The following is an 11,637-nucleotide window of genomic DNA, read 5'->3' as shown; positions in this document are numbered from 1 at the left end:
ATAACTCCCTCACCATATCCCCTAGTTGGGCCTATTTTGTAAATCATTTGGGTCAGCCTCTTTTGTAAATCATTTTGGGTCAACCCCAAATTCCCAGTCCACTTTGTAACCTTGTTGAGAGAGATACCATAAACCGGGTCAGGATAATGGACCAAGTGTATCCAAACAATCTACAGTGGGGTCCCAGTTGGTTAATTGTTTTATTCTCCACGCAAGCCCTCCCTCCTAGATCCTAGAAGGGCCGAGCGAGCACCTTTCAATGTTTCCGTTTAAACCCTAGAGTTCAGGGTTTAAGGTTGAAAGAGGTTTATGCTCGCACAGACATTTGAGTTTACGCCCATGAATTCTCCAACTTAGAAATCTGATCAAAAGCAAAGCTCGAACCTTTATCCATGGCTGCCTCGAAAATATCTTCGTGCATAGCAATGGCGGTCGCCGCGGCGGCTTCCGTGCCCGCTCTCTCCAACCGCGCCTACGCCGACTCTCCCTTCCGTTTTAATCCATTCTCATCTTCTTCTCCTTCTGCTGCGCCAACGGACCAGAGCTCTAATGCGAAATCGGTGCCTGAAGCTGAAGAGCCCAGAGGGTCGGGGATGGATCCCGAGGCTTTAGAACGAGCTGCCAAAGCTCTCCGGAAAATCAATTCCTCGAAATACGCCAAGCAGGTAATTTAAATGTTGCTGAAGTTGAAATTTTTCGTTGGTGTTTGTTTTCTGAGAAGAAAGATGGAAAATAGAAGAAAGATACAACTGTTTTAGTGTATCACTAAGAAGGAAATGAGGGATGAAATCAGAATGCTTAATTCCTGATTTTCTGTTCCTTTTATTTCTATAATTTGGCTTCACGTGTTTCGGTAGCCATTTGGTAGGAGTCCTTAGTTTTATCTGTATGTGTTCCTACAATTGCTATGCTCACGGCTCTACCTTTGTTGTTGTTGGAGCCATTGAAGCATATGAATTGAAATGTGTTTTTCTTTTTATTCTGCATGAGGTTTCAACGCAACTGAATTATGATCTGAGATGAATCTTTACATGGAGTATGGTAAAGGTGTTAAATTGGTCACTTGGTCTTGTTCTCCAGGTCTTTGATCTGATGAGGAAGCAGGAACAAACTCGCCTTGCTGAGTCAGAAGCAGAGAAGAATCATCATCAAGCAATACAAGCTCAAAGTGATATTGTAAGTTGTATCCATCTTAGAACTTTAGTCATCTTCTGGTGTTATTATTTCAAACATAACTATCACACGAGATTGGCTCCTGGTCCTTTCCTTTGTTGTGCCTTGGGTTAGGTAATTTCTTTTCAATTAATGAAACATATAATGTTCTAGGTTTTTAGCATTTAGGTTTAGCAAATTGTGAAAGCCAGCATGCTAATCAATCTTGTGAGAGAATAAATGTGGTTTGCTGTATCTTATCTTTCCTCTATGGATTTTAACTTATACTGCATAGTTTTTTTATTGACAGGAAAGGCAGAGGAAAATGGCTGAGGAACAACGAAATATAGTGCAACAACAAGCACAAGCAAAGGCACAAATGCTTCGTTATGAAGATGAACTGGCTAGGAAGAGATTACAGGTGCAAGCAGTGGAATAAATTATGTGTTCTTTATCTAAGAGTTTATGGTATCTAGCACTTAGACTTTGTAAGTTCTTACCACTGAAGGGAGTCGCTATTAGCTCTCAATGGTGGTGGGCATATTTTGAGAATATATCTATATAAATCTGGCATGTCTTGCTTATAATCAAGAGAGTAGCTACTCTCTTACCAAAAAAATTGGTCAAGTCAGTAGTTGGTTTAACAAATTCACAAACATTGGTAAAGTCTGTAACTACTCTCTAATTCTGGAGCAAGAAAAGATAGGTTTGTTTTATCTTTTAATATTCAATTATTAACTCCTGGTTATTGAAACCTTACTTTATTGTCTACTTGAATGCAGACAGATCATGAGGCCCAGAGGCAGCATAATGTTGAGTTGGCTAGGATGCAAGAAGAGTCCTCTATGCGAAAAGAGCGAGCAAGACAGGCTACTGAGGAGCAGATCCAAGCTCAGCAGCGTCAAACCGAGAAAGAGAGAGCTGAAATAGAACGAGAAACCATTAGAGTAAAGGCCATAGCAGAGGCTGAAGGTCGGGCCCATGAAGCAAAATTGACTGAGGACCATAACAGGAGAATGCTTATAGAGCGGATGAATGGTGAAAAAGAAAAATGGCTTGCTGCAATCAATACAGCTTTTAGTCACATTGAAGGTATGCAAAATTTAGTAGCTGTGTTTTATTTTATAGGAAAAAATCTGAGGCTCATATTTGTACATGAATAACCAACTGTTGCTTCAGACAGATTGAGTAAAATGTTGTCTTTTTTAATCTCTGGTGGTGGCAATAGTGCCACTTTTATCTTGAGTTCGTTGGAACACATTTGTTTGATATCATATTTTTGACTTCATGATAATGTTTGATGATATAATCGTCTCATCTGGTATCTGCAGGGGGTTTTAGAACTTTGTTGACTGATAGGAATAAGTTGGTTATGACCGTTGGAGGTGCCACAGCACTGGCCGCAGGTGTTTATACGACTAGGTTCGTATTCTGTTCTTTCGTTGCATTCAAATGCAACAGCCCTATATATTACTTCTTTTTGGCATGTTTCAACTTAATTAGGATACACATGGGTTTATGTTGAAGGAGCAGAGTTTATCAGTCCATTGTGCTACTTCTAAACCTCCCCATGTAAACTGTCAAGGAACCTAGTCTGCACAATGAGAGGTAGTCCTCTCCCATCCAATAAACCCGCTTAACCTTGGTGTAGACAAGATTCAACCTCTTGTGTGACCACAAGACACATCCTAACTAACCAGTTGGTACCTTCCAGAAATGCTACTTTATAGCTTTGTAGAAATCATTGCACTGCAACCTTTCTATTTCTTGTGTCCAATTACACAGGTAGATAGATGATAAGTTTCAGTCTCTCTCTTAATGATGATGTCAAGTTAATCAGTAATGCCTTTTACTGTGTTGATGTGATGAACTTTTAATATATCAAGTTCTTCATCTGTGGTTTGTGATGACTGTATTGTTTATTGGATGTGCCAACTAATTGTCTTTTGATATCCTTTCTTTTCGACAGAGAAGGTTCTAGAGTTATGTGGGGTTATATCAACCGGATACTGGGGCAGCCATCTCTGATTCGAGAATCATCCATTGCAAGATTTCCAGGTTCAGAGATAATATCTAAAGCAAAGAATAAAGTTTTAAATTATAGTGCTGGTGCTGCAGCATCTGGATCTCTGCAAGGCAAGAATGGTCTTTCAAATATCGTTCTCCATCCCTCGTTGCAGAAGAGAATAGAACTACTTGCTCGAGCTACAGCAAACACTAAGGCTCACCAGGCTCCCTTTCGCAACATGATGTTTTATGGCCCCCCTGGCACTGGTAAAACCATGGTTGCCAGAGAAATAGCTCGAAAATCGGTATTTCACTGATTCATGGCCTTACATTATATCTTTTGTCATTGGTGCTCATTTATATGCCTTACTTAAACCTTTTTATATGTTCTACTGCCTCGCTGGGACAGCACCTGTGCATGGGGAGATCTTTATAGGTCAAATGAATGCAACTGCTTGAATAGTTAAAAGCTTCAATTTGTTATCAATTGAAATGAATGCTAATTTTCATCCATTTTTTTGTTTGTTTTATATATTGAATTACTTTATTGTTGGATCAAAATTCTTAGGATTACAAATGACTGTTTGTAACCATATATGGGAGTTACTCTGAAGGAAACTGTAACTTCTCAACATGAGAGTTTTTTATCCTTTCGAATGCAGGGTTTGGATTATGCTATGATGACCGGAGGAGATGTTGCACCCTTAGGCCCACAGGCTGTTACTAAGATCCATCAGATATTTGATTGGGCAAAAAAATCAAACAAAGGTCTACTGCTTTTTATTGATGAGGCAGATGCTTTCCTATGCGAGTAAGTTCGAGTTTTCAGGCTATCTGTTTTTTCATCTGTTGCAGCTTTTTTTTAAATAAAAAAAGCTTGGGAGTTAACTTCCATTAGTTTATAATTTCAGAGGGTGCAACCTAGATTTTCATTACCTTATAGCTTCAGTCATATATATAAGCTCAATCGGCAGGCCTCTAATGAATGTTCCCATGCAGGCGTAACAGTACACACATGAGCGAATCTCAGCGTAGTGCTCTAAATGCATTGCTCTTCCGAACTGGAGATCAGTCAAGGGACATAGTTCTAGTACTTGCCACAAACAGGCCAGGTGATCTTGACAGTGCTATCACTGACCGCATAGATGAAGTGATTGAGTTCCCAATCCCTGGAGAGGAGGAACGATTTAAACTTTTGAAGCTCTATTTGAACAAATACCTTTGTGATGAAGGCGAAAGCTCTAAGTCAGGCATTTTTGTCAAGAAGAAGCCACAAAAAATAGAGATAAAGGATTTCTCTGATGATTTGATCCTAGAGGCTGCCCGTAAGACAGAAGGGTTCTCTGGCCGTGAGATAGCAAAACTCATGGCCAGTGTCCAAGCAGCTGTGTATGGGCGCCCAGACTGTGTATTGGATTCCCAATTGTTCAAGGAAATTGTAGAGTACAAAGTTGCCGAGCACCACCAAAGAATAAAACTAGCTGCTGAAGGTGGTCATCAAGCTTAGCTATGGAATTTTTACCCTGGCTTGAGTGGATAGAGAAGTAGCGATTTAACATCCATCAAAATCCCATATGGTAGAAATTTTTGTCCTGTCGATTTTTGTTTCACATTTTCCATGATTTTGGAATATGTCATTCATTCAATAGTCTTTGTTAATTGATGAAGCATGTTTCCTTGGGCTAGTCATCCCCACTTTTACTCTCTTCTTAACTTACAACAGTTCTACTCTCATTTCTCATTTTGCTTAAAAGTGAATCTACTCTCATTTCTCATTTTGCTTAAAAGTGAATCTACTCTCATTTCTCATTTTGCTTAAAAGTGAATCTACTCTCATCCCCTATATCTTTCTATCTCTCTTCTTTCCCCAATTCCTAACAACCCATACCATCTTTTGGAGGTGCTAATGTCCGCATATATAAATTAAAATGAACATTATTAGCCAAAAAATAAAGACTAAACAAACTATATATATATATATATATATATAATAGACGGTTTGGATCAGTGAAATACAATCTAGAGAGGGGCCTACAAGGAGTGTCCCTCAATAGAAGCTCTCTGTATATTATTATTATTATTATTATTATTTATTTTATTTTATTACGTGGAACTTTGAACATTAGAATTCAAAATTTCTCAAAATAACAAAGTTAGCCTTTGAGCATTATACATATAGCCGTGGAGCTTCATGAAGAACTCGAACCCCTGGTTTTTGAAATTTAATTTTTGACTATGTGTATTCACCAACTTTATCTATTTACATTTTACAGTCTTGTTTTAAAGAAGCAAGTGGTTCAAATTTGAGTAAATGACAGGCAGGTAATTTGGTGAATAATAAAATTTGATAAATAAATTTGGTGAGTGTAAATTATAATAATGCCCCTAGTCAAGTCACCTTTAAACCCTCGTCGCAAAATGCAATTAAGACCAAACATTCTCACCACCCCGCTTATAGCAAGAACAACCAAGAGAATTTGTCCTCCTAACTCTTCGCTTCGCAAACTGCAAATTTAAGGCGCAGAGGGAGATGCGGCCAAAGCTGCTTTGGTCAAAGCAACAGGTGGAGCCAAGGCAGCAATACTGCATCGCGCCCTTTTCTAACGGTCTGAGTAACTGCCACTATGACCCGACGCATATATATACACAGGCCATCAAACAAACACTTCATAGGGAAAAAAGAAAAGAAGAAAAACAAGTTTGTGTTGTTCAGAGAGAAAGAGCGAAAGAGAGCGAAAGAGAAATTGAAGGATGAGGAAGAGCGCAGCGTTGTTGCTGGTGCTATGGCTGGCTATGTCGGTGGGGGCTTGGGGTGAGGATCAGAACGCCGAAAACAATGATTCATGGACTGGCTGGGCCCGTGACAAGCTCACAGAGTAATTTCTTCATCTTTTCTTTTTCTTATTTACTTTCAAGTTTCTTCCTTTTTTGTGTGTGCATATAATGAAATTGAACCATCCCCTCCTTTGATTTCCCTTCTAAATTAAACAACCATGCATTTTCATTCATAGGAAAAATCTTAACAATCAAGTTACTGGGTCTGGTACATTGTCAATATTTTTGTTAATTGCCAATTCTGTGTTGATGTGATAACAATTGACATGGACCGAATATCGACAATGTACCAGCTACTGTAGATTGGTACACGTACCAACCAATCACTTTTAACCAATTTATGTTTCCTTTCCAATATACTCTGTTTCTTGGATTTTGTAGTTGATGAAAATAATGGTTGTTTTACTTTGTTTTGTGAATGCTTATTGATCATTAACGTTGTGTTGTGTTCTTTAGGGGACTTGGACTCAAAGGTGGGGAAGCAGGCTCTAAGCCCGCGGAAAGAGCGAACAAAGCAGCCTTCGTTCAGAAGTTTTTAGAAGGAGCTATATACTCTCTTGAAAAACATCAAACAGCCAAAGCTGAAGAGCTGATGAAAGGAGCTATGGAGTATCTTTATCATGATAACACAGTAAAGGATAAAGCAGCCAAACTTGAAGAGTTCATGAAAGAAGCTATCAAGTATCTTGAGCAAGATATGGTAGATAAAGCAGAAAACGTGGTGAAAGGCGCTGTGCTGTATCTTAAAGGCGATGACGAAGACAACGATGAAGAGAATGGGAAAAGAGCGAAATATCTTGAAAAGGATGAAAAGGAGAAAGTAGTAGCAGGAGTAAATAAAGCAACCATTGTTGATTCGTTTCTGGAAGGAGCTTTAGCCTATCTTGAACAACACCAAGTGGCGAAAGCTATAGATATTATGCAGGGAATTGTACTGTATGTTGGTCAATCTGACGAAATAAAAGATAAAGCAGCCGCTGCTGAAGAGATGATCCAAGGAGCTTTGACATATCTTCAAGAAGACAAACTAGAGAAAGGTACAGAGATGATCCGTGAAGCTGCGAAGTATCTTGAAAACGACGAGGATTACAAAGCAGCAATTGGCAAGGGGAAAGGAGCGAAGTATCTTGAAAAAGGTAATGCAGAAATAGGATTACAGAAAGCACATTTTGTTGAAGAGGTTCTAAAGGGAGCTATGTCCTATCTTCAAGCAAATCATTTGGTCAAAGCTAAAGACGTTATTCAAGGAGTGCAACAGTTTATTGCTCAGGATAATACATTAAAAGATAAACGTGCCACAGCTGAACAATTGCTCAATGGAGCTTTTGGCTATCTTGAACAAGAGAAATCAGGGAAAGCGCAAAAAATAATCCAAGAAGCTATAGAGTATCTTCAAAACGACGAGGATGTCAAAGCAGCAAATAAAGTCTTTAAAGAAGCAGAAGCTAAGGAAGCTAAGTTGAGAGGGGTGAAGTATCTTGAAAAGGATGAAAAGGAGAAAGTAGCAGCAGGAGTAAATAAAGCAACCCTTGTTGATTCGTTTCTGGAAGGAGCTTTAGCCTATCTTGAACAACACCAAGTGGCGAAAGCTATAGATATTATGCAGGGAATTGTACTGTATGTTGGTCAATCTGACGAAATAAAAGATAAAGCAGCCGCTGCTGAAGAGATGATCCAAGGAGCTTTGACGTATCTTCAAGAAGACAAACTAGAGAAAGGTACGGAAATGATCCGTGAAGCTGCGAAGTATCTTGAAAACGACGAGGATTACAAAGCAGCAATTGGCAAGGGGAAAGGAGCGAAGTATCTTGAAAAAGGCAATGCAGAAATAGGATTACAAAAAGCACATTTTGTTGAAGAGGTTCTAAAGGGAGCTATGTCCTATCTTCAAGCAAATCATTTGGTCAAAGCTAAAGACGTTATTCAAGGAGTGCAACAGTTTATTGCTCAGGATAGTACATTAAAGGATAAACGTGCCACAGCTGAACAATTGCTCAGTGGAGCTTTTGGCTATCTTGAACAAGAGAAATCAGGGAAAGCGCAAAAAATCATCCAAGAAGCTATAGAGTATCTTGAAAAAGACGAGGATGTCAAAGAAGCAAATAAAGTCTTTAAAGAAGCAGAATCTAAGGAAGCTAAGTTGAGAGGAGTGAAGTATCTTGAAAAGGATGAAAAGGAGAAAGTAGCAGCAGGAGTAAATAAGGCAACCATTGTTGATTCGTTTCTGGAAGGAGCTTTAGCCTATCTTGAACAACACCAAGTGGCGAAAGCTATAGATATTATGCAGGGAATTGTACTGTATGTTGGTCAATCTGACGAAATAAAAGATAAAGCAGCCGCTGCTGAAGAGATGATCCAAGGAGCTTTGACATATCTTCAAGAAGACAAACTAGAGAAAGGTACAGAGATGATCCGTGAAGCTGCGAAGTATCTTGAAAACGACGAGGATTACAAAGCAGCAATTGGCAAGGGGAAAGGAGCGAAGTATCTTGAAAAAGGTAATGCAGAAATAGGATTACAGAAAGCACATTTGTTGAAGAGGTTCTAAAGGGAGCTATGTCCTATCTTCAAGCAAATCATTTGGTCAAAGCTAAAGACGTTATTCAAGGAGTGCAACAGTTTATTGCTCAGGATAATACATTAAAAGATAAACGTGCCACAGCTGAACAATTGCTCAATGGAGCTTTTGGCTATCTTGAACAAGAGAAATCAGGGAAAGCGCAAAAAATAATCCAAGAAGCTATAGAGTATCTTCAAAACGACGAGGATGTCAAAGAAGCAAATAAAGTCTTTAAAGAAGCAGAAGCTAAGGAAGCTAAGTTGAGAGGAGTGAAGTATCTTGAAAAGGATGAAAAGGAGAAAGTAGCAGCAGGAGTAAATAAAGCAACCCTTGTTGATTCGTTTCTGGAAGGAGCTTTAGCCTATCTTGAACAACACCAAGTGGCGAAAGCTATAGATATTATGCAGGGAATTGTACTGTATGTTGGTCAATCTGACGAAATAAAAGATAAAGCAGCCGCTGCTGAAGAGATGATCCAAGGAGCTTTGACATATCTTCAAGAAGACAAACTAGAGAAAGGTACAGAGATGATCCGTGAAGCTGCGAAGTATCTTGAAAACGACGAGGATTACAAAGCAGCAATTGGCAAGGGGAAAGGAGCGAAGTATCTTGAAAAAGGTAATGCAGAAATAGGATTACAGAAAGCACATTTTGTTGAAGAGGTTCTAAAGGGAGCTATGTCCTATCTTCAAGCAAATCATTTGGTCAAAGCTAAAGACGTTATTCAAGGAGTGCAACAGTTTATTGCTCAGGATAATACATTAAAAGATAAACGTGCCACAGCTGAACAATTGCTCAATGGAGCTTTTGGCTATCTTGAACAAGAGAAATCAGGGAAAGCGCAAAAAATCATCCAAGAAGCTATAGAGTATCTTCAAAACGACGAGGATGTCAAAGAAGCAAATAAAGTCTTTAAAGAAGCAGAAGCTAAGGAAGCTAAGTTGAGAGGAGTGAAGTATCTTGAAAAGGATGAAAAGGAGAAAGTAGCAGCAGGAGTAAATAAAGCAACCCTTGTTGATTCGTTTCTGGAAGGAGCTTTAGCCTATCTTGAACAACACCAAGTGGCGAAAGCTATAGATATTATGCAGGGAATTGTACTGTATGTTGGTCAATCTGACGAAATAAAAGATAAAGCAGCCGCTGCTGAAGAGATGATCCAAGGAGCTTTGACGTATCTTCAAGAAGACAAACTAGAGAAAGGTACGGAGATGATCCGTGAAGCTGCGAAGTATCTTGAAAATGACGAGGATTACAAAGCAGCAATTGGCAAGGGGAAAGGAGCGAAGTATCTTGAAAAAGGTAATGCAGAAATAGGATTACAAAAAGCACAGTTTGTTGAAGAGGTTCTAAAAGGAGCTATGTCCTATCTTCAAGCAAATCATTTGGTCAAAGCTAAAGACGTTATTCAAGGAGTGCAACAGTTTATTGCTCAGGATAATACATTAAAAGATAAACGTGCCACAGCTGAACAATTGCTCAGTGGAGCTTTTGGCTATCTTGAACAAGAGAAATCAGGGAAAGCGCAAAAAATAATCCAAGAAGCTATAGAGTATCTTGAAAACGACGAGGATGTCAAAGAAGCAAATAAAGTCTTTAAAGAAGCAGAAGCTAAGGAAGCTAAGTTGAGAGGAGTGAAGTATCTTGAAAAGAATGAAAAGGAGAAAGTAGCAGCAGGAGTAAATAAAGCAACCCTTGTTGATTCGTTTCTGGAAGGAGCTTTAGCCTATCTTGAACAACACCAAGTGGCGAAAGCTATAGATATTATGCAGGGAATTGTACTATATGTTGGTCAATCTGACGAAATAAAAGATAAAGCAGCCGCTGCTGAAGAGATGATCCAAGGAGCTTTGACATATCTTCAAGAAGACAAACTAGAGAAAGGTACAGAGATGATCCGTGAAGCTGCGAAGTATCTTGAAAACGACGAGGATTACAAAGCAGCAATTGGCAAGGGGAAAGGAGCGAAGTATCTTGAAAAAGGTAATGCAGAAATAGGATTACAGAAAGCACATTTTGTTGAAGAGGTTCTAAAGGGAGCTATGTCCTATCTTCAAGCAAATCATTTGGTCAAAGCTAAAGACGTTATTCAAGGAGTGCAACAGTTTATTGCTCAGGATAATACATTAAAAGATAAACGTGCCACAGCTGAACAATTGCTCAATGGAGCTTTTGGCTATCTTGAACAAGAGAAATCAGGGAAAGCGCAAAAAATAATCCAAGAGGCCATAGACTATCTTCAAAACGATGAGGATGTCAAAGCAGCAAATAAAGTCTTTAAAGAAGCAGAAGCTAAGGCAGCTAAGGTGACAGGAAGGAAGCATCCTAAAACAAACAATGGAGCTAAACATGATGGTTCAGAGCTCTAAAGTACTTACAGCTACCTGATTGCATGTTAGCCCCATGAAGCCATATGAGATCAGTTTATGTTTTTTTGTTTTTTTTTTTTCACATACTGTGCCCTTTAAGGCATTATTTTCCCATATTTTGGATCTTGTATTGTTCTTTTGTTCCTTGAAAAGGAGCTGCGGGAGCAATAGCGGTATTTAGATTTCCTTTTTTATTTTCCCTTATTTTTCTCTGTTTTGTTGAACGGGAATTTTTTGTATTTGGTAATGAGTTTATTCATAGCTCGAATAAAGTGATTGTGATGTGTTTATATCCCAATCATATTGGACATGCATCTGAGCCTGCAATATTCAAATTATTTAGGCTTACGGTTAAGTTTTGTAGTACCTGCTTCTACTTTTTGTTTACAATTTTCCTGCTGAGGGTTTAGCGTACTTTATTATCAAGGGTCTTTCCTTTTTCTATCCCTCGAGTCCTTCAAATTCATGTCAATTAGAACAATAAGAAAGACTTTGAATCAGAGTTGTATTTTGACTTCAAAAAGTCTTTTGTATTGTATGTTCAGATATTCTGAAGTGAGTGACAAAATGTAAGTACCTGTGACAGCTTGGTTGTTTCAGTCATGAGATTCATCTCTGAAATTCATTTTCAGTTTCAGTTTTTGGGTCACTTGTTGAGCAATGTAATGGTTTTTTCTTAGATTACATTATAATATAGGATCTATTGTTTCCAATGGC

At 38.7% G+C, this 11,637-nt stretch overlaps 2 protein-coding genes across 2 annotated transcripts; both read left to right on the top strand.

Annotated features, from left to right (window-relative positions):
- The first annotated feature begins 226 nt into the window (after positions 1–226).
- LOC117636053 (ATPase family AAA domain-containing protein 3C-like) lies at positions 227–4,927 on the top strand. Its single transcript, XM_034370490.1, has 8 exons — positions 227–665; positions 1,081–1,176; positions 1,463–1,573; positions 1,935–2,244; positions 2,484–2,574; positions 3,122–3,464; positions 3,822–3,970; positions 4,159–4,927. Exons 1-8 carry the CDS (start codon positions 393–395, stop codon positions 4,664–4,666), a joined length of 1,881 nt encoding a protein of 626 aa, XP_034226381.1. The 5' UTR covers positions 227–392; the 3' UTR covers positions 4,667–4,927.
- A 901-nt stretch (positions 4,928–5,828) lies between these two features.
- Positions 5,829–8,549, top strand: LOC117634087. The gene is made up of 2 exons (XM_034368001.1): positions 5,829–6,035; positions 6,451–8,549. The coding sequence occupies exons 1-2, from the start codon at positions 5,911–5,913 to the stop codon at positions 8,540–8,542; spliced, it is 2,217 nt and encodes a 738-aa protein (XP_034223892.1). The 5' UTR covers positions 5,829–5,910; the 3' UTR covers positions 8,543–8,549.
- Positions 8,550–11,637: the final 3,088 nt, after the last annotated feature.

The sequence above is a fragment of the Prunus dulcis genome, chromosome 7, assembly GCF_902201215.1.
Source record: "Prunus dulcis chromosome 7, ALMONDv2, whole genome shotgun sequence".
Classification (NCBI taxonomy): domain Eukaryota; kingdom Viridiplantae; phylum Streptophyta; class Magnoliopsida; order Rosales; family Rosaceae; genus Prunus; species Prunus dulcis.
The sequence above is the reverse complement of the archived record's forward strand: the minus strand, read 5'-3'. Positions and strand labels throughout refer to the sequence as shown.

Bases quoted from the DNA above. Each gene is read 5' to 3' on its own strand.
- LOC117636053 (XM_034370490.1), top strand. From the start codon at position 393: ATGGCTGCCTCGAAAATATCTTCGTGCATAGCAATGGCGGTCGCCGCG. The intron at 666-1,080 runs GTAATTTAAATG...CTTGTTCTCCAG, and splicing joins CCTCGAAATACGCCAAGCAG to GTCTTTGATCTGATGAGGAA. The intron at 1,177-1,462 runs GTAAGTTGTATC...TTTTATTGACAG, and splicing joins TACAAGCTCAAAGTGATATT to GAAAGGCAGAGGAAAATGGC.
- LOC117634087 (XM_034368001.1), top strand. From the start codon at position 5,911: ATGAGGAAGAGCGCAGCGTTGTTGCTGGTGCTATGGCTGGCTATGTCG. The intron at 6,036-6,450 runs GTAATTTCTTCA...TGTGTTCTTTAG, and splicing joins GCCCGTGACAAGCTCACAGA to GGGACTTGGACTCAAAGGTG.